The sequence below is a fragment of the Podarcis vaucheri genome (genome assembly GCF_965113315.1).
Source record: "Podarcis vaucheri genome assembly, chromosome: 1".
In the NCBI taxonomy this organism is placed as follows: domain Eukaryota; kingdom Metazoa; phylum Chordata; class Lepidosauria; order Squamata; family Lacertidae; genus Podarcis; species Podarcis vaucheri.
In genome coordinates this window covers 109,667,055-109,689,262 of record NC_138759.1, presented here as the reverse complement: position 1 = coordinate 109,689,262, position 22,208 = coordinate 109,667,055, and the positions used below count along the sequence as shown (strand labels likewise).

Sequence of the window (22,208 nt, the reverse complement as noted above, 5' to 3'; positions counted from 1 at the left end):
TAAGATGTAAGCCCCATGTGACATACTTCTGAATAAACATGCATAGGATTGGCATTGTCAGGTAGTTTGTCTGTGAAACATCAACCCTTCGAACCTAAAAATCTAGCTCAGTACTTTGCCATTTTAGCTGGTTTCAATGAAAGTGCTACAATACTGTAGCAGCTATCTGAATTTCTTCAAATTATATTAATTCTTGGATTTATTATCCCCAAACTCCATGGTCAACATCTGAGGCAGCTTTGTGGGGATTAAGAGGGAAAGGATGCAAATGACAGAGTTATTTGAGGGGCATAATGATTGATCGAATTATTCTGGGCTTTGAGACTTTGGCTTGGGGGAGAACAGAAATCAAAACAAGAACTAACCTCCATGACTTTCCTTAGGTAACGGCTACTGTGACTGTGGTCAGTGTAGATGCCACAGTGGATGGACAGGTGAATACTGTAACTGCACCACTGACACCAATAGCTGTGCTTCTGCTGACGGCACAATCTGCAGTGGGAGAGGTGAATGCATGTGTGGAAAATGTGTGTGCACAAATCCTGGGGTTTCAGGAAGCACGTGTGAAAAATACTCACCCTATGCCGACCCTTGCACTTCTAAACGGTAAATTATACACCTTTAAATGTCTGGAAATGTCTGTTTCTGTCGCATGTCCAAAAGTATAGCAATATTTCAAGGGTGTTGAGTTTTGTTCACCATTCCAGCTGTGTCTTGTGTATTTACTGTATTTCCTGATACAAAGGGTGCAGGTGGCGCTGTGGTCTAAACCACTAAGCCTCTTGGGCTTGCTGATCGGAGGGTTGGCAGTTCGAATCAGCACGATGGGGTGAGCTCCCGTTGCTTTGTCCCAGCTCCTGCCAACCTAGCAGTTCGAAAGCACACCTGTGCAAGTAGATAAATAGGTACCACTGTGGCGGGAAGGAAAACAGCATTTTCCTGCACTCTGGCTTCTGCCACAGTGTTCCATCATGCCAGAAGTGGTTTAGTTATGCTGGCCACATGACCCGGAAACCTGTCTGTGGACAAATGACGGCTCCCTCGGCCTGAAGCGAGATGAGAGCCGCACCTCACCCCATAGTCGTCTTTGACTGGACTTAACTGTTTGGGGTCCTTTACCTTTATCTGTTATCTTTTATTTCCTGATATATTTTTCTTACTTTCAATGTCCTGTTGTTGTTGTTGCTGCTGCTGCTGCTGCTGCTGCCGCCGCTGCTTTTTATGCTGGTATTCATTGGTAAAGAGTACCAGCACTTCTCTCTTTTTACTCTCCCCCCCCCCCAAAAAAAAGCACTGGTTATTATTATTCAATTTCTATCCCACCAGTCCTCCCAAAGGAGCCCAGGGTGGCAAACACCAAAGTGGGGAAAACAACTATTAAAATAAAAATTAGTCACTACTGTTGCTGTGCCATGGTTTGGATTGCAACATCAAGGCAATGCCCCATATCATGGCTTTTGCAAGCAGAGTGGTCATTGTGACCTGTATGAAACACGTATTTGCTGGCAGAATTACTCATAGGATCAAGTTGCACTCCTTGAACTCCAGTTCAAGTTATCGTTAAATTAGTCATTTTTCTGGTAGGTTGTATGAAAATACATGTAAATTTCTTTCATGAATGTCATTCATTACGTTCTTTAACTAGGAAGCTCAGACCTGGCTTCAGTTGCAGATGAATAATTAACAACCTTTCCACTAACTTGTGTGGGTGTTAGATCAATTCAGATACGTTTTTTCTTTCTGCATAATTCTTCAATGAATTTAATTATGTCATTTCTAGCCATCAGTTAAATCAACAAACACATTTAATTTTAACTAATATTTTCATTTGTACCTTTTAAGAAATGTGACTAATATGCTAGCGACTTCCGTTAAGAGAAGAAACAGGGTTTCTTTTTCTTTCTTCCCTTTTATCATGATGCTAGACTTGGGGAAGGTCTATTAGGAACCCAGTTTTGATTATGACTAAAGGCTAAAGTCATAGGCCATACCCGACCCAAAGTCAGGCACACTTTAGTCCCTTGGATTTTAATGAGGTTTAAGTAGTTAAAATTATACATTGCACCTGCAGCCTTTATCTATATGTCAAGTCGACTTTGGAAATTATATATCCCATTCTAGAGCAAAGTTCTGTTCTACAACAATAGTCTGTGTAAACAAGCAAATAAAAAAAAACCATAATAAAAACCAAGGCATTTTTTAGTAACTATTTATTTCTTGGGTGCCCTGGTCTCAAGTTGTTAAGGGCTTTATCAGAGGCATACCTAAGCTCCCTTGCACCCACCACTTGTACCCTTGGAGCCCTGCTGTGGAAGTGCCCAGAAGAGACTACATGCCTCACCCTTCCACCCAGAGCAGCAGAAGAGCAGCGAGGAAGCATGTGGATGGGCAGGTGGGCTCCTAGTCACTCCAGGTCGGAGTAGAGAGGCGTGATCTTTGCAACCCCTGAGTCTGTGCCCATGACAGCCTGGGTATGCCCTGGGCTTTATAGACCAATAGCTACAACTGGCCTCATAGCGGCCAGTGCAGATCCTGTAACACAACTGTTACGTGCTGGCAATCAATTACTCCAGTTAGCCATCTTGCCACCACATTCAGCTGCAGCCTCTGGAATAAGCCTAAGGAAAGCCCTGTAGAGAGCACATAATGCTAATCAAGCCTCAGGTTTACTCAGGGTTTCATTGATGCTGTACATCAGAGCTTTCCAGACTCTTCATGTTGGTGACACACTTTTTTAGAGGTGCATCATTTCATGACACAGTAATTCAGTTTTGCATCATTTTGCAACACAGTAATTCAGTTTTACTAGCAAATCGGAGGTTACGCTAACCCTTTTCCAGCCCTGGGAGGAGTGTGGGGAGGGTTTGCGTGACACATCTACACACTGCAGCCAACACACTAATGTGTCGCAACACACAGTTTGAAAGCTGCTGTACATGGATAATGTTGCCCTCTTGTGTTTTATATCCAATGAGAGCTTGAAGAAGGAAGGGGGAAGTGCAGGAAAAGACTTAACTGCAGGATATTTCTTCAGAGTTTTTAAATGCAGTACACATAACACTGCTAAGTACTACTTATTGACCCATGTAGATCTTTTGTAAGTTACTTTTGAAAATGAACACTACATATGTATTCCCTTTTGTTCCTGGTGCCTTGTAACTGACAGAGATTGATGAGCTGTTGAATCATTTTTTCTCAGGAGCTGCGTAGAATGCTATTTAGCTTCTAATGATCAGTCTCAGGAAGAGTGCGCTGAGAAATGTAAATTGGTTGATGCGACTGTCAGTAGTGGAGAAGGTATGTAGTGCATTTATTTATTTAAATGTATTGCTTAGGCACCGTTGGTTGTAGGCCTATTTCTCCCCAGTAGTATTTATTACATGCTGCTGCTTGTATTTTTCAAGTCATTCTGTTATTTCATTATTGAAATGAAGAATCTCTGTGACCCTCCACATGTTGTGGGACTTCAGCTTCCATCAGCCTTAGCCAGCAAGGCCAGTGGGCAGGGGTGATGGGAGTTATAGTCCAACAACATCTGGAGGGCCTCCGGTTGCTCATCCCTGATCTAAGGTCTTCCTTCAGGAAGTGGGGGTAGCTTATTCAATATAAAGTGTAGATTGGACTGTATGTTTTTAACTGTTAATGTGTAATTGGTTATTTTATTCTACTGCATCTTGCTCTAAGAATTCATGTCAGAAATCTTAGCATTAAATATATAATATTTTAGATTTATACATAGGATAAATACATCAGGCATATGACTTATATGTCTACCTGATTTAGTGTGCAGAGAGTAAATCCTGGTGTTCAAGGTCAAATGTTTACGTAACTAAATGTATGCAACAGATTCATTATGCTGACAACAGAACTGATTATCTCAGTTTACAGCAATGTGATCCAATGTGAAGGAAGATGAAAAGAGTAGATGTTTATGGGCTTTGTTTGCAAAATAAAGAAATGCTGAGAATAGATGAGCTCCCTGACACTAGCACTAGTCAATCAGAAAAGTGCTACAACAATTTCAGGTTCAGGGCTGGCAATGTTTTAGCAGGTACTCCTGTGCCTTTCTTTTAACTGCAACTTGATGCAGGGAAATGAACCATATGAAGCTTTTAAAATCTATTTTGCTCTGAGGCAGGCACTGCCCCTTATCCAGAACTGTTTAGCAGCAGAAGGTGGTGACCTCATCTGCCTACTACTGATGTCAAATAGCTGATCAAGAAGTAGAGCTTCTCTAAAAGGGGGGGGGGATGAGACTCATTCTTTTTATCTATTACATGAAGTCATTTGTCAACTCTATTCCCATCCACAACAAATATGAATAACAGACAAAACTGTAGTTCTTGAGATCAAGTAAGATCATCTGGGGTGCTGTAAACACTTCACAGACATGACCTCACAGATATAATAATTAGGTCAAATACCTAAATGAGGTGTTTTTAGTAGATCAGCATCTTGAGGATGGTTGCCCCAAATTGCTAGGAACAAATGAAAGGCTTTTCAGATAGAGACAATAAACTGATGTTTACATTCTGTACCAACATCATATATATATATATATATATATATATATATATATATATATATATATATGCAACAGTATATTTCTTGGTAGCAGAGAATTGGGTGAAGGGAAGCAAAGCACTGTAAAAGGACCCCCTATGCATGTGAGAATTTGTGCAAAGGATTTCTTTTACATACATGGAAGGCACATGGCTTCCTCTAAAGAATCCTGAAAACTGTAGCTTAAGTGTACACCCTTACACTACAGTTCAAAGATTCTTTAGGGGAAGCCATGTGCTTTCAGTGTGTGCTGAGTATGCAACCTTAGTGGAACACAAACTCTGCTTACTTTCCATGAATCCACCACAATTTCAGCAAGACCAATAGCTAACATGCTATTCCAGTGATATGATGAAGGAAGTGCATATGCGCATCCTAACTCATGACGCTTGTGGGGAGAAGCATTCTCCTGCCATTTTTCTGCATTGGTATGGGAAGAGCCTGTCTTCACCTAGGCCTCATTTAGGCCCAGAGAATGGTCATACATGGGCATTCAACTTTTTCAAAGTTGTAGTGTTTTCAGTTACAATTATTCCCCACCTTGTTATCTTTGCCTTGTCCTTCCCTCCTTCTGTCCTCTGCCCCACTGTCAAGATATGCACATCAATTATATGCATTTTGCTTGGAAGGAAACCCATTGAAGTTCAATGGAAGTTACTACCAAATAAGTACATATAAATAAGGTTGTTTGGAGGGCAAGCGGAATCTTTCAGCAAACTGTTTGTTTCTGCCAATTACACCAATACGGTACTTTACATGGTGTGGCTATAGATTTCAGAGGAACTTCCATGAGGACCATTATTGCTGGTTTTTTTGAAAATAGTTTGTGGATTGTAGACTTGACGTTTAGCATCTGTAGGTACATTAAAGTGAACTGATTCAGATTCCATTGTTCTTCCTTTTTGTAGCCAGCCACAGTTCTTCACACAAAACCCATCCCTTCTAGGCTCTAGGTGAAAACATTTTTTTGCAGAATCATATTAAATGCACAGAGGCAAATAAAAATAGTAAAATCTTAGGTTAATATTAGATTCATTTTTATCTATTTTTCAGTGAGCAACATTAGAATTCTCCAAAAGCTTCAGTTCTTTTCATAAGACTTTAATTTAATTACTATTGAAATGCACTTTACCTTAATCTTTATAACAACATTCTGGAAGCAATATGTGGCAGCTCCTTTGAAAAGGATCAGTATCCTTCCTTTCTTTTTCTGAGAAGTGAACATGCTATGCATTGAAACACAGTCTAGACATACTACCAGTAGCAAAAAAAAAAAACAAAGAGAACATATTATTTACTTTGTACTATAATCAGGGCTATTATATTCCCTAAATAGCTGTGACATCTTTCTTGGAAGTATTTCCAATTCATTGAATTTCAAATTACAGCAGACTTGGTGGGTGCTCTTGATGGTCAATGCAGATTGACAACACCTGGACCTTCTCAACTGAAACCTAAGTGCAAAGTGTAACAAAAACAAGGGGGGGCGAACGCTTTTAGTGGTAGAAGTATTGTGTGAAATTCTTTTAAGTATTTTAGCTTCCTTCCTTAGTGCCTGTTGAAAATAGCCTTGTGATATAAATCCTTTAATCTGCATGGTTACTGCATGATGAATGGTTTTTGACCTGAAAAAAGTGTTCCCCCCCACAGATATCATGGAAGATAAATTTGTTCCTTGTTTGTTACTTGGAGAAAATGAATGTGCTATCACATTTCAAATGGCAGCTGATGAACAGGGAAAAACAACCATTCGTAGCATAAATCAAAAAGGTAGGCAACTTGGGTTTGGTAAATAATTTCTTACATACACTACTAACAAGTATATATATTTTTAAAAGTTGGTCTGGAAATTTGAATTGGATCCTGAGAACTGCAAGGAGGAGGACGCTCTCAGAAGGGGTTTTTACCATTTTCCATTCCTATCCTTTCTACTATCTGCCTGAAAATCCTCTCCAGAGCATCTAGGGGCACTCTTGAATAGCACACACACACACACACACACACACACACACACACACTTTCCTATGCTGAGGTTGGGGGCAGTGGAGAGCAAACTGGCCAAGTTGGATCATGTGCAAGTGGAGCTCAACCATATTTTGGGTAACACTCCCTGGAAATGCTCCATTCCACCAGTGGAAGACTTTGGGCTCTCAAATTTCAGTGGCACCTTGTGCAACGCAAAAAAATCGGTGCACCCCACCTCTCATGTTCTGTTGTAGTAGTGTTACCACACCAGTCGCAGTGCCCTAAAACCGCCTCTGAAATTTCCGCAGAGAATCCACTGAGAATCCACTGACCCCGAACCAGAGAAGCTTTTCAGGGGTACAGGGAGCTGAAGAGGAGGTTCAGTTTTCAGTCTCGAAGCCAATAAGTTATAGAGAGACTGTTCTTCAATGAGCTAAGAAAGTGCACCTAAGATATTTGTTTCTTACACAACCATTGATAAGAAGCAATATGGAAAAGAAATCAGCCTGGCTGGCAATGCTAAGTTTATTTTCAGCTATGTATCATCTGATTTACTGTGGATGCTCCCAAAGTTTGTCCTATTCATTTGAATGATGGGTGGAGCTCCACATGTGCATTCCTTCATGCATGCAGAATTTCCTCATGAAATGAAGTGAATGAGGCAGCCAGCATACATAACATCCCTTGTTGTTTCTCTGGGATCTGGGTTAGGATGCCAATCTTTACATGAAAAGCATACAGAACTAAACCACTCAGAGCATCTTTCAAATGTGTAGCCTAATTTGTAACCATATATGTGGGTTTTCCTTTCTTTTTACAGCCTGTCCACAACCTCCAAATATTACAATGATTGTGTTGGGTCTTTCGATTGCTATCTCCCTCACTGGGGTTGTCTTGCTTTGCATATGGAAACTGTTTGTTTCATTTCATGACCGCAAAGAAGTCGCTAATTTTGAAGCAGAGAGATCGAAGGCCAAATGGCAAACAGTACGTAAAATTTCATAGTTCTTTATTTTATTCAGTTGCGAAATGGCAGCTGCTACATATTTTCGGTAGATTTTGTGTTTCAAGAAAAACTGAATGTTCTGCAGTGTACTCCACTGACTCACTAAGACATACCTGAACATAGTGGCATTAAAATTGTTGAAATGTGTAAAATAAGGATATTTTAGAATACGCAAGGAAACATCATAGTTCTTTCCTGAAAGTGTCTAAAGTAAGGAGTAAATATATTCACATCTGAAGATCAATTTGGCCCAGGCAGAACTTATTAACATCTATATAGAAGGCAGCATGCAACAAAGGCATGTGCGGCTTTCAACCCAGTAGATGTCTGACTCTTCATGAAATGTCACCCCCTGGGTTTACTTCCCAGTGGAAGTGTACCACCATATCTGAGAGGGAGAGAAGCACGTACAGTTTCTCTAGCTCTGTGTTTCAGCTTACTGGCAAACTTCCCTGCCCATTTCTTGAGTGTGTAGAGGCAGGCTCTCCCTGGCCAAACTGCTAAGGGCAAGTGGCAATGGCATTATGGCTGAGGAGATTCAGCCCTCTCCCCAAACCCCAGCAGCTTCATATGGAGAATCTGTGTTCCACCCCTCTGCCTCCACTTCTCCACTTCTCCAGATGTTGTTGCACTCTCACCATCCCTGACCATTGGCCATGCTGACAGGGGTTGGTGGAGGTTCCCAATCCCGGCTTAGTGGCCTCCTCCTCATGCAAGGAATTCCAGTGTGTGCATCTTACTAATTGGCTTTGAGGTAACAATTAAATTTTAAAGCCCAGTATCACACTGGATAGCCAACAACCTATGCTGTGCTTTTCTCTACCTAAGCCCTACAATCTATAAGAGAGGCTATGTCTTGTGATGCTAGAAGCTAGATAGGCTTTCTGAGTTAAAAGGAACAATGGACGTATAGAACATAGTGAAGTATGACATGTGAAAAGCCTTTTCCACCAGGAAGAACAATGCTTGTAGCAATACCAAATTAAATTGCCATTAATAGGAAGAGCTTGTAATTTGTTTTATCATTGATGCTCCATGAACAAGCAATTAAGAGCAGGAGGAATGAATTGCTTGACACCACAATCCCATTCAGTGGAGTTACTTTGTTATATACAAGCACAAATTTAGTTAGAGATTGCATTTTTTAACACAGGACAACTAATATGGTATACTACTAATTCTATGTGAAATAGACTAACTTGTTTCTGTTATACTTCTGCAGAAATAGAAAATAAATAGGATCATCATGACCCTTCGATGGCCTAAGTTATTTCTTGGGAAATATACAAAATATTTTACTTCAGTTGTTTGCATTTTTCATTTAACATCAGATTTAAGTACAGATCTGTTTATTAACTGTTTTTATTAAAAAACCAAAATGCCACAGAATCAAATATGTAGTAGTTTATTGAATACAATTTTCCCGCTCTTTTCTAGGGAATCAACCCATTGTACAGAGGCTCAACAACAACATTTAAAAATGTAACATACAGGCAAAAGGAAAGACAACCCGGATCTGCTGCGGATATATTTTAGCACCCTGAATGATTTTGGGGGTGGGAAGGGAATAGTTTGAAAAAATGTTACATTTACTAAATTTGTTCAAAATTTATTATTAATATGCTATAGTGGTACAATAGTTTAGGATGACAGAATATGTGCTTTTCATGGTTGGAAGACCCGTAGTCATAGCTTAATTTGATCTATGAGAACTCATTTTCTGTGTCAGAATTCAGAACTGGATGTGAAGTAACCAAAATGCTGGAGAGGCTGCAGTTCCACAGGCACATACTTCCACATGTGGTGGGAATGTCCCAAAATCCAACCCTTCTGGACAACAGTCCTACAAGAAATAAGCAAAGTAACTAAACAGCTATTAGAGGTCATCCCAGAACTGGCCCTACTAAACATCTTCCAAGTTAATAATGCCCATGCACACTATAAACCCATCTACTCTCAGCAGCCAGAAACATCATAGCCAGACGCTGGAGAGACCTGTCAAGAGTAAACGGGTGTCACTGCCTGAAGCCAAACCTCTCTTAGGATGCTCTATGTTCTGAGGTGTACACACAGAGATTGTGCATATAGAAACTTCCCTACTCACCTCAACAAAGGTGGCAGCTATGTGCATTCCTTTGCAAATCACCTCAGAAAGCAGATCATTATAAAAAATACACGTGAGCCATCTCAATAAAATGCTGCATGTTCATTAATCATTGCATTTGTGTCCAAATGACAAAAGAGAATGTAGCTTTACTCATAAGCAGTAAGTGATGGAAGATGTTAGTTGCCACTTTTTTGAGGCATGATTCCTATGCTGTTAATAGCCACATGGCATAAACTCAATATTTTAACACTACTGCTTTCAAAACCTGTTGAATTTCTTTCTCTGATGTGGAAGTTAAAGCCCTGACATGGTGAAAGATTCCAGTACTAAAAGTAATCAGACTTAGGAAAGGTTTCTGTGTTTGGCTAATAAAATTCCCCACAACTAAGGCTGCAATTTTAAATAGACTTACAGTGCAATCCTATATATCTCTACTCAGAAGGAAGCCTCACTTACTGCATATAAATATGTATAGGATTGCCCTGCCACTTGGATGTAAATCCTATTGCACAAAATAGAACTTACATTTGCTTTAAAATGTTGTTTTGTATATGTAGTTATACAAAAAAGAAGTCTTTTTGCAGAGTGCCTCTTGCATTTAAGAAGGTGAGAGAAAAGATGGAGGGTTTAGCTGGCTTTTTTTTCTACCATGAAGTGGTATTTGATTTTTTTTTCCTCCTAGAGCAAACTTTCACTATGTTATTCATAGTATGAATGTACTTGGTGAAGACACTGGAAATGTCTAAACAGTTATGTTTCCTGAAATAGTTTTGACCCAAGGCTGGACCTTAAAGGAGGCCAAAACTACATTTTACTAATTGGATTCCCTTGGGCATTTTGTTACGAGTTTTTTTATATGTAAATATTGTGTGAATGGCATGCATTAAATAAAATTAAAAATTAAAACCTGACATTTTAAGTAGTTTTTCTTTTCTTTTTAAAATGTTGATATGTAAGCAGAATTGTTCTAATCAAGCACTTTTGCACAGATTTCCAGATTCTATATCAAATCAAATATCCTGGGCATGGTTTTGAACCATAAAGCTTATAATTTGTGGGCATCATGTGTCACAACATTTGGTACTGATTCCTGCTGTTTTGTAAGTAACTCAGGTGGGTGGGTGTCACAATTTCACAATGTTTATCTCAGGGCCACCACACATCACACTGACTTTCAAGAAAGAGCTTTGGATCCCTATTCAGTATCTAACATATATATTTAATTACATGTGTGTATTGCCACCGTCACTTGAATTCACATGCCCACCTGGATTTTCCTGAAGCGTGGAAAAGCATATCATAATTCCCACAACACAGAACACCTGAATTAAGCTAGTCCATGGACCACAGTTTTGGAACCTCTGACTTAATCAGATATAAATCAAAATGACTTGTATCACCTCTACAGAAGAGTGGGCATGTACCCATACACTCTTCAATGCAAATGCTGAAGGTGCCCAATGCTGAGCCTTGTACATGGGGCAAACAGGTCTGCATTATTCTTTTCCCTCAAACGTGGATAAAAAGATTGCGCAAATCCGGATTTCAGGCATATAGTTCTCTACAAGGGACAGTCATATCACATGACCATTCTGGATGCACATTCTGGTATCCCATCACACAGAGAATATCACAGCTCAGGCTATCTGGTTCAGACCAGATATTTTTGCCACATAAGCATAATATTAAAAAGTTTATATGAGATACTAATTACCCCTCTACTCCCTTTCAAGTAAAGTCACTCCATCTTATTTGCAGATGCAAGTTTCTTAAACATTTTGTGAAGAGGGAAGATTGCATTGTTTTACAATGCTTAGATTTTCTACAAATACTGCCAACTGTGGAAGTTCTCAAATTGCTTTAAAGAGTTCAATTATCCCCAGCAATCCCCGTAGACCTCCATTTGCTTTCCTATAGTGTTTTTGCTTTTCTTTTCTTCCCCCAACCTATTTTGTCCAAGAGCTTACATTATTGATTACTTTGGGCAATATCAGTAGTGATACCTATATAACCCTAGGTCAAATTCTGGACATAGATCTTGCTGTTGCAACTTCCTAAAACATTGCTCTAACTCAAGCATTGCTGCTCATTTTTTCATCTGCTTTATGAAGAACTTTCATACAAATGTAGTCTTTTGTAGTCAACTTGCTTTTCCAGGTTATTACACTGTTATGTGTAATTGTTGGATAGAGAAGACATATGCATTATAATTATTTTTCATCTACACTGTTGTAAAATATTGGAGAAATTGCAGGGTTTTTCTCTGTTGGTTCTCATTTTTCTTCCCTAATATAAATTCATATATATATTTATCCTTCTTGCTAATATCCTGCTGTGATGAAGAGCACATTCCTTCTCTGTCTTTGACAGGAGCTATATTGCCACTCTATCATACTTCTCAAGCACACCATGGGAATGTCTGCTTATATTTCACAGTGGGGTATGAAAGCTGGAATTGATTTAGCTCTATAGTGGCTATCCGTGGTCTGTAATTTATAGCAGAACCTACCTACAATCAACCTCTCTCTAAATCTTCATTTTCTATATTTCCAGAAAATGGTCCATACTTTGAAATCTTTCCACTGTCTTAACATTTTGTCACCAATTGGCAAAGATGGATAGATATCTTTAAAAGAACCATGATTATACACGCCAGGCATAATAAAAAAGCAAAAGCTTGCCAAAGACTTTCACAAATTTGGGTTTTTTTTCTAACTATGACTATACTGAACGGTAAGGGAAGAATCCTTGATCTGTGTGGGTTTGTTTCACCCTTACAGATTTTTTAAAAAATTGTATCGGAGTGTGCTTCTAAGCTATGAAGCATACTCAGATACAATTTTTTTATCTGCAAGGATGGAACATAACCCACATGGATCAAGGATAGTCAGAAAAAATGTGCATCATTTTGGGTCACTCACATAGGGTGGTAGCCAATGTTTATCATACTTAGAGTAAACCAATTGAAACTGATAGAATTAAATCCACATTCAAAAGCTCTACTTTGAGAATGCCTAACATTGGATATCGTCACTGGGTTGTTTTCCACGGAGTCAATGCACAAGTGGAACAACTCTTTCCTCTCTCTCTCTTTCCTCAACCTCTCCCCCCTCCCCCACAAAAAAACCCTGCTCTGGGAGTCCCCCCCAATCTCTGCTGCAGATTTGGGGGAGGTGCATTGGGGAGGAAAGAGGGGGAGGGGAAGTTCCATTGCCCAAGCCCACACAGTGACCACACAGCCTCACTACTGGCTTACATGTTCTGTTCAACCACTTGTCGTGGGAATCCCTGGTCCTTCTTTTAGCACGTTCCATTGAGCTGCAAGCCTAGCAGCAAGGGTTAACTATGGCAATCCTTTAGCACTGAAGAATGTAAGAGCTTTTTTTGTAAGAGCTGAACCCTTAAGGTTGACAAGCAAATCAAAGGCTTTTCCCATTAGAGAAGATTGTCAAGAAAGTTTTTCAGAGGCTCAAAGTTGCTGGTTTTAAAAGTTCCAACTTTGGCTGGCTCTCTTATTTCCCCCCACAACAATCTTCTCTCCCCCCCCCTCTTTTTTTTTAAAAAAAATCACTTTAAAATATTTTACTGCAAGAGTTACACAGGTAAGCACTTGGCCAGCTTTGAAAAGGAGGCAGGAGGACTCTATCCGAACCCCCACACCACCTTCCAGAAGCTGGGCAAGTGCTTATTAGGCATTGCATGCCCAGTGCAACACTCACATTGTCTTAAATTCACCTCTGGTTGCTGGATGCATCTCTCACAAAGCTTTATGGAAAGTTCAGAAGGTTCTGGATGGGCCTCTAAAACCTGGCATTTTAGATGTCACAAAGTGGGGATTTGGTTGCTTCTGTCTCCACTAAATTGTAGCAAGCTCCCTTAGGCAAAAGTCATAGAATCATAGAATCATAGAGTTGGAAGAGACCACAAGGGCCATCGAGTCCAACCCCCTGCCAAGCAGGAAACACCATCAGAGCACTCCTGACATATTTTTAGTTTTGTGGTTTTCCTTGTTAGAATTCCAAGCACTTCTGTGTATTGTGTTTATTATATCTTTCTTTTTATGAGACCCCACTGGTCAAATGAAATTGATAGTAATCAATTATTATGAACACAGAAAGCTCCTGCTATGCTATGCAAGCTGTATCTGGAGCTCTGAGCCCAGCAATTGGCTGGGGAGGGAGGGATATAAATAAAATTATTATTATTATTATTATTATTATTATTATTATTATTATTATTATTTGTTCTATTATTTAGAACACTACTTTTCAGAATTTTGCCATATTTTTTTTAATGATATATGTGGACTAGAACTAGTTCTTCATGGTGGCTTGTGGTCAGCAAATATATGCAGTTTCTTTTCCAACAATGTGGTCCATTTTGCTGGGGTGAGGGTGAAATACCCTTCTTTTCTTAGGTGCAATGATCAGTGGAAGCAGATGGGTCTGGTATGTGAATCAAATGAAATCTATCCCTACACAACTTGCCAAGTAATGAATGTGCTTTAACTGTTGCGGTACAAAACATTGGGGGCTTCCTGGCATACCTGTGAGAAATGCTAATACACATCTTTTATAATTTTTGCTTTCCAAGAATCAATTTTGGGTAGCTCTCAAATATCATTTGGAGTAAACATAGAAGCAGTTTTCCCCTGTAATTTCCCTAACAGTTGAATAATACACTTACACCTTGCTGCCCATTCATCCATGTACAGTAAGCCCTGTTAAAGTCAGTGTAAATGTGTCTCAAACCCCATTGTCAGTGGTTGTTCCACGCTGCAAGTCTAACCCCACTTATCTGTGAGAAAGCTTCACTGAATTCAATGACATGGTCTGGGTTGTTCTGTAAATCTGGCATCTGTAGGGGAACCAGACTAGCATGGCAGTCCACTTGCTACAAGTTCTATAACCTTATGCGTGCCCCACCTTCCAACCATCAGTCAACCATAAGTCAACAGTTAAGGTCAGTCTCAGTTATCTGTCTGTGTGAGTAGGTGAGAGAGAGAATGGAAGGAGCATATGACAGGAGCAAGGGGTTAATTGCAGTCCTTCTTGCCTGAAAGACCCATAAAAAACCAAGAGCTTCATCTATATGTATTTGCACAAGGCTACCACACTGCTCTGGTTTGCCAGAAGCGGCTTAGTCACATGACCCGGAAGCTGTCTGCGGACAAACACCGCTCAGCCAGTAAAGCAAGATGAGCGCTGCAACCCCAGAGTCATCCGTGACTGGACCTAATGGTCAGGGGTCCCTTTACCTTTACCACTTTATAGCCCAAACCTATACATGTTTATTAGTGCTGCAGTTTTAATTTATTAATACTGAGGTGTATATATAAACATTAATATATTTGGAAAAGTTATTTGCAGAAACTTGCTTATAATGCCATTAGTATATAAATTTATAAATAATAATAAGTAAAAGCCACCCATGACAAGAGACCTCCAGGTTTATAGGACTCCAACTCCCATCAGTCAACATGGCCTACACTGAATGTAACCAAAAGACTATACAATCTGAACAGAAAAAGTGAGATTGCACGTTCTTTTGTATTTAATGAAAATCTTTAATAATTTTTTATTTTATTTTAAAAATGACCAATGTTCACGGATGTGGTTGAATCCCAGCCAAAAATACAAATCTGGAAGTGCCCATAGAATGCACATCAGTATTCAAGAAGAGTAGATGGAAACTCCTGATTCCACCTAGTTACTAAGTCCAGTGTCACCTAGCAATTTACCTGGCTGCAATCCTAGAGGCTTGTCTTGACAGTAAGCCCCATACAATTCAATAGGATTTAATTTTGTTACGATTCTGCTACAAACTATACAAAATGCTACTAGCCAGAGACTTGGATAGGAAGAGCCATGGCATGGGCCAGTTATACGGCAGCTTCCCACGTTTCTAGGAAACATAATTATCCGCCTTGAAATGAGGAATCTATAAATCTGCCAAATAAATAAATAAAACGGCCCCTGAATGTGGCACCAGGAATACATGTGATCTGGTAGCTTTTAAAGTAGGAGCGGGTTCCTAGTTAATGCCACTAGTTGGCGCCAGTGACTAAAGCTGTATAAGAAGGGCCAAAGCAAATTGCCCTTTGTTTACGCAGCAATCTCCGTCTATGGAGCTGGAATTTCGCCGGAGATGGTTGTGGGGCAGGATTCTTGCTCAGATGCTTGTCTCTTGCTCCCTGGGCTAGCTTTGCAAATGGCAAGCTGCGGAGCCTACGTTCCATCACGTCACCAGCCCGTGGTGGGTTCAGCAAACTCCCGTTGCTACTCGCATGCCAAACTCTTGCGCGCGCCAGCGGCGCCAAAGCCGCAATGAACTGCGGCGCGGAAGCGTCCGAGCGCAACCTCCGCACAACCCAACCAGGAGGAGCACGTCGTCTGGAAAACACCGCCAACCAAAGTGGCCTGCCCCCCAGTTTACTAGCTACTGCTGCCAACATAAAGGTGGCTTATTTATTTAGCGCCCCGCAGGGCCTGCCTGTTTCTTTCTGCCGTGGTCACGGCCTGGTTCCTTGACATCCGCCTCCCCTCAGGAGGGGAGGGAGCAACTTGCAGCAACGAGAGAGAAGAAATTGCGGCGTTTCTTCTCCCTCCGGCGGAAAGGGCGGGAAGCGCCTCCCGCCTTGCTCAGCTCAGCCCCACAGAAGCAGCTGCTCTCCCTCCCCTCGCTCCCCATTCATGCTCTCCCGGACGGGGGCGGTCCTCCTCCTGCCAACTCCGCGGGAACGTTTTCCCCTCTCTTAAAACGCGGCGGAAATGTCCCGTGCCAAGTCCCTGCTGCTGCAGCTCGTCTGGGCTTGCTCCATGCTGATAGTTCGCTCCAGCTTGGCTGAAGAGGAGCTCGGCGCTTTGACGCGCGACCAAGTGCCCTACTTTTGGAGTAAGTCAGCTGGACCGAGCGGCCGGGGTTTTGTTGGGAAAGTGCAGTTGCCTTGGACGGCGCTGAATGGAAAGCGGCGGCTCTTTTCTGCGCGTCTCCTCTCTCTCTCTCTTTCTCTCTCTCTCTCTCTCCCCTTTGATTCCCTTCCAGCTATTATCACAGTGAGTCAGCCGTCAAGTTCCCCCGGCGTTAATCTTCCAGTCCGGGGGGGGGGGGCGCTGCACGCTTGGCATCGTGCTTAAGTGGCACTGTCACTCCAAATAACTTGGGTTGCACTGCAGCCCCGTCTAGGAGTAAACCCACTGAATTCGACAGGGCTTACTTCTGAGTAGGGACGGCTAGGGTTGCGCTGTTGGCCTGCAGTCCTAAACAGGCTTAGGGCTCCTCCAAGCAACATTCATTCATCCTGACTTGTTTGTGCACTGATGATTAGAGTATATCTAGTTTCCAGTGAGCATTAAGTCCGATTTGTTTGTGGGGTGACTGAAGCACCTGCCCCGCTAATCATTCGTTAAACCCACACTTCTCAATGCATTTCCCCACATCACTTCCCTAAACGCAAAAAGTTCTCTGTCTTTTTAAGTGGGTTTGCTGTGTTTAAAAAAGGTAAAGGACCCCTGACAGTGGTGCTCATCTCGCTTTACCGGCCGAGGGAAACGACGTTTGTCTGCAGACAGTTTTTACGTGTCATGTGGCCAGCATGACTAAGCCGCTTCTGGCGAAACCAGAGCAGCATGTGGAAACGCCATTTTTGAAGTGCCTTCGAACTGCTAGGTTGGCAGGAGCTGGGACCGAGCAACGGGAGCTCACCCCATCGCAGGGATTTGAACCACCAACCACCAACCTTCCAATTAGCAAGCCCTAGGCTCAGTGGTTTAGACCACAGCACCACATTAGCTGTGTTTAATTGACTTTAATCGCAAAAATCCAAAGTTCTGATATGTGTTTGAATTCCTCCTGCAAAATAGTGATAGCCTGGAGGCATTACTAACTAGACAGGAAGGCCCATTGAATCTCCTATTTAATTAGCTGTATAGTTGTAATTGTTTTGTTACGTTGTGTATTTTAATTATGGCTGTTTAGATTTTTACTTTCTGTGCACTGCTCTGGTTTTGCTAGAAGCAGCTTAGTCATGCTGGCCACATGACCCGGAAAAACTGTCTGCAAACAAACGCCAGCTCCCTCAGCCTGTAAAGCGAGATGAGCACCGCAACCCCAGAGTCGTTCGCAACTTAACTGTCAGGGGTCCTTTACCTTTACCTTTTAGATTTTTACACTTGTGTAAAAGGTTCTTAGCCTTTGTAAATTGCTTAGAATATTATTTTTGCATTAAGTGTTAGGATAATAATAATAAGAAATCCTCTATAGAACTGATTTCAGAATAAGCAAGCTTAGGAATGCATAGTATGGGTGATTCCAGACGGATGTTGTTTTCAGGTGGGATCCAGTTGTATACTATCAAAGTTAGGTTGTGCTGATAAAATTGATTGGGAGGCCTTGTGCTTCAAACCTGCTTCCTTAAAAGGTGAGACTTTTTGCAATAAGGAAAGTGACAGGAAAAGTGCAGTGGAACGTGTGGGATAGCACTTGCTTTGATGCTCTGTCACCTAACCTCCCTGCAAACAAAACAGGATGAATGTTCAATAAACAGGTCAACTGGAAGCACCCTTAGCCATTCACTAGAGGGCCTCACTAATCAGTCTTTTCATTATGTGGTTTATGCACTGTTTTTAGCTTACGGAGAGCTAGTAATCCTAATATTTCCCCCTCAGGTAAATGTCTGTTGTGAGGAAATAGCATTTTCCTTGTCTTGTTCTGAGACAGAGGAGGACAGCGTAGCCGAGACATGCCACACTTTCACTTTAGTGGGCATCCAAGTTCTGACAAATACGTGCGCTCTCGTTGCACAAGAATCATAGGTGCCTATTGGCTAGCACCTGTGTCATTGTAGTGGTAAGGACTTGCGTACTTCCCCAACACATCTTTAACAACTGGAACACCTTTTTTAAAGTTTTAAATTTTAAAGTTATAGTTCTGAGGGCACTTCTCTGGCAGGAGCACTTGCCTAGATGTTTTTAAATGCTACAAAACGTACAAATATTGACAAGCCTGATTATTACTTGGGAACCAGGGGAAAACATAGTCTCGGAGGTTGGGACATTCCTCCTGGAATATTGAGGTAATAAATGTATGACATAGTTTACTTTGCAGTACTTAATAATAAATTCATTAATAACCATGACTATCAATTTGTAGGAAAATTAATTAATTTTATTTTCAAATGAATAGGTAACCACATTCAAACCCAAGGGTATCTGAAAACTCAGTAGGCTTGGAAAAGCCATTCCTGTGCAAGTTTGGTTGTAAGTTTGAATGAGTAAAGGATTTTCATGCATTCATTCAATCTATATATAATTAACTGGGAGTAAGACCCATTGCACTCCTGTGCTGCTTACTACTGAGTAAAGATTCATTGGATTGCATTGTGAATGTCTTATCACTGTTACTGATAATAATCCAGTCATTGTAATGAACTGAAATGGAGGGGTTTTTTTGTTCTAGAAAAAGGGATATTTATTATCCAAAGTGATTCCCTCAACACATGTGTTAAAGCTGAGACATCGAAGCTCATCCTTGAAGACTGCACTCAGCTTTCGAAATACATGTTATGGAAATGGGGTTCTAAACAGCATCTTTTCAACATCGGCCGAAGCACTTGTCTAGGACTCAATATCAGCAACCAAGAGCAGCCATTGCTCATGGCTGAATGCAATTCAGCTCAGCACTCACTGTGGTGGAGCTGCCTTGGAAAAGGGTTGATTGGTGCATCACAGTACAAATTAGCACTTGAGAGTGGCAAATTTGTTGTGGCAAAAAGAAATTCAGCATATGGATGGAAACAATTCCTGTCTCTTGATGGGGATCTTTGTGAACATGCATTCAAAGGTAAAATAAATATTTGCTTTCTTTCCATGCTTCCATTAATATTACTGGTAATAGGTTTCCCCCCCCCCAAAAAAAACAGCATTTTACAAGTGACTAAAACAAACAGAAACAGGATCCAATCACATGGGTTAAGGAAAGCCATTTGTTGTGTGTGGCTGGCAAGCAAACACACCTTGAGCCAACTATTCTCACATTATGTGGAGTGGCACTCCAAAGACTGTTCCTTGTGTGTTATGCATGCCATGAGTTTGATTTGCCACAAAGGGCTTCGATCTCTCTCTAGGCTATCAGTGTGATACCTTTCTCAAATATTAATTCAGTTCAAAAAAGTGGCTGTGCTCTAAAAAATATTGTTTAGCTTGCTAATTTCAAAGCACTCCCACAGTCACCAGTTTCTATGTGCTTATGCTCCTAATTCTCAATCTATTTCACATGGCTAAGCCCAACAATTACTGGGCTTACGTGATACTTGTTCCAGTCGTGCTCCTGTGTGAAGCCTGCAATTCTGCATTCACAATTACAAACCTATTTATGAATCAATGATCTGCACAGATTTGTGCTCGATATACACCACGTGTTCTGATGTTGCAGAAAGACCACCTGTGAATATATACAATAAATATATACTGTTTGTCTTGGGGTGCAGCCATTAGCTATTTGCAATGCATTATAACTAGATGAATGGCCACATAAAAATACTGTAATATCATGGCTTGGTGGTGGAGCATTTGGTTTGTGTCCATAAGTTCTTCAGTTCTCCAGGTAGGGCTTGGGTTAGACCGCTGTCTGAAACCTTAGAGAGGTACTGCTGATCAGTGTAGACAGTACTTATGGTCTGAGTCTGTGTAAGGCTGCCTACTATGTTCTGTTGCAAATCAAGTTGTTACTATCAAGACATAATCCATACCAAAAGTTTGAGGGCGGAGGGGAGAAGTATAAATTTGATAGGGAAACAATGCAAATATATGGCCCTTATTTTTTAATGTTAAAATACATTAAATTTGGAGGCTGTATGAATTTACACTGGTATAAGTACTGTATTTGACATCCTGACACAAGGGCATCATTTGGATTTGATGGCTTGTGGAGTAATTTCTAATCCTTAATTATCCTATGATGGTTGTAGTAATGCGTTTTAAAAGGCCAAGTCTACTGCTACCAAATAAAAATATGAGTGGATGTCCTGGTTTAGTAAGCTAACTCCGGAATTCTTTGTCCATGACATGTACATAATAATTGTTCTGCAATTTTGTCTTGCTACTGTTAAAAATTAAAAACCATGAAACTAAAATAATGACAGCAGTTGAAAATCTTTGTTGATTGTAAATGGATGCATTTTTGAAGCAGTTCATTGTCACTTCTGCTATTCTACTAAATTATAATATCAAGAAGAATGGAAAAACAAATATAGTTACAGTAACTCACAACCTTGGTGTTGAAAATCTTGCATTATTGACATTCGATCCTAATCCCAAATGCATTTATTCTGAAGTACTACTGATTTCAAAGGAACTTCCTTTCATGTAAGTGTGATTACTATTCCAAATCAAAGGACCGTTGTGATACCAGATTTGGGGGAGTACAAATTAGAGGGTTTCCTATTGCTTTCTATATATTTTTTTTCTAAGTGATTTATCCTCAGTATTTTATTTCATGCAGAGACATATACCCTGTTGGGAAATTCCCATGGCTCGCCTTGTGTTTTTCCATTTAAATACAACAATCAATGGCACTATGAGTGCATCAGAGATTCCAGAGAAGATGACTATCCCTGGTGTGCCACAACAAGTCAGTATGAGCAAGATGAAAAATGGGGACTTTGCCCAAATTCTGGTATGTGCTTGTGTTCTTCAACAGTTAATGAATAACAAGATAGTCACATCTTACATGCTACATTCAGTATGTCCCATACCTTATAGCAGGGATTGCCAACTTGGTGCCTCCCAGATCTTTTTGGACTCCAGTTCCTATTATTCATGACCAATGGCTTTGTTGGCTAGGATGAACAACTGAAGGGCACCAGGTTAGTAAAAGCTGCCTTGTACTATCATAAAACCAAGTGAGAAATTTCGCCAGCATTCATCTGCTTTCTTTCTTTCTCTCCCCCTCTCTAGTTGGCCACTTTCAAAGAAAGTATTGGAGTACACTATGCTTGCAAGAACAACATTCACACATGATCCAGCCAAAGTTAAACACTTGCACATCCCATTGATTTCACTGGAAGAAAATAAAAGTGCACACTTCCCCCACTGAAATCAGTAAGATTTTCAAGTGTCAATGTGTACTTTTTCCTTTTGCTGATACAATAATTTCAGTTGTTATCATAGCAAGGGAGATGGACTTCCGATGCAACACTACATGCTCATTTCATTAAACGTTTTCCATAATTCTACATGAAAATATAAACTTTTGACTCCATCAGATCAGATTCTATTCCTCTTCCTCCCCCCAATAATTCATTAAAGTCTTCCTGACATCATGGAGAGAAGTTGTTGTTATCTTTGTATGAGATTTGTTATTTCCTCAGCCAGTTCCATCAATATGCAATCATAAGAGCGATTCCTTACATCTTAGGTTCAAGTATTTAGCAGCCCCATAACCACCTAGCAAGAAAGATACAACTTTTGAAAAGGAATTCCCACTTGTTGTTTTTAAAGAACCAAGCATGTTTTCCTTATGTGCAAACACAGCAGGAATTCTGTCTCTTTCCTGTCTTAATCTAGAAGA

General features: G+C 40.6%; 2 protein-coding genes across 7 annotated transcripts in view; both read left to right on the top strand.

Annotated features, from left to right (window-relative positions):
• The window catches only part of ITGB6 (integrin subunit beta 6), a 64,263-nt gene extending 53,711 nt beyond the window's left edge, over nucleotides 1–10,552 (top strand). For both annotated transcript variants that reach the window (XM_082198158.1, XM_082198159.1), the window contains 5 exons: nucleotides 384–606; nucleotides 3,200–3,297; nucleotides 6,214–6,333; nucleotides 7,349–7,515; nucleotides 8,972–10,552. In XM_082198158.1, the coding sequence (XP_082054284.1) occupies nucleotides 384–606; nucleotides 3,200–3,297; nucleotides 6,214–6,333; nucleotides 7,349–7,515; nucleotides 8,972–9,070 (707 nt within the window). In that variant the 3' untranslated portion in view covers nucleotides 9,071–10,552. The remainder of the gene's footprint in view (nucleotides 1–383; nucleotides 607–3,199; nucleotides 3,298–6,213; nucleotides 6,334–7,348; nucleotides 7,516–8,971) is intronic.
• A 5,140-nt stretch (nucleotides 10,553–15,692) lies between these two features.
• The window catches only part of PLA2R1 (phospholipase A2 receptor 1), a 61,997-nt gene continuing 55,481 nt past the window's right edge, over nucleotides 15,693–22,208 (top strand). For 2 of the 5 annotated variants that reach the window (XM_082197398.1, XM_082197397.1), the window contains exons 1-3: nucleotides 15,696–16,535; nucleotides 19,098–19,481; nucleotides 21,141–21,314. In XM_082197398.1, the coding sequence (XP_082053524.1) occupies nucleotides 16,412–16,535; nucleotides 19,098–19,481; nucleotides 21,141–21,314 (682 nt within the window). In that variant the 5' untranslated portion in view covers nucleotides 15,696–16,411. Of the gene's footprint in view, nucleotides 16,536–19,097; nucleotides 19,482–21,140; nucleotides 21,315–21,345; nucleotides 21,505–21,595; nucleotides 21,740–22,208 lie in introns of those variants that run through there. The other 3 variants (XM_082197401.1, XM_082197399.1, XM_082197400.1) reach the window with 3 other exon arrangements.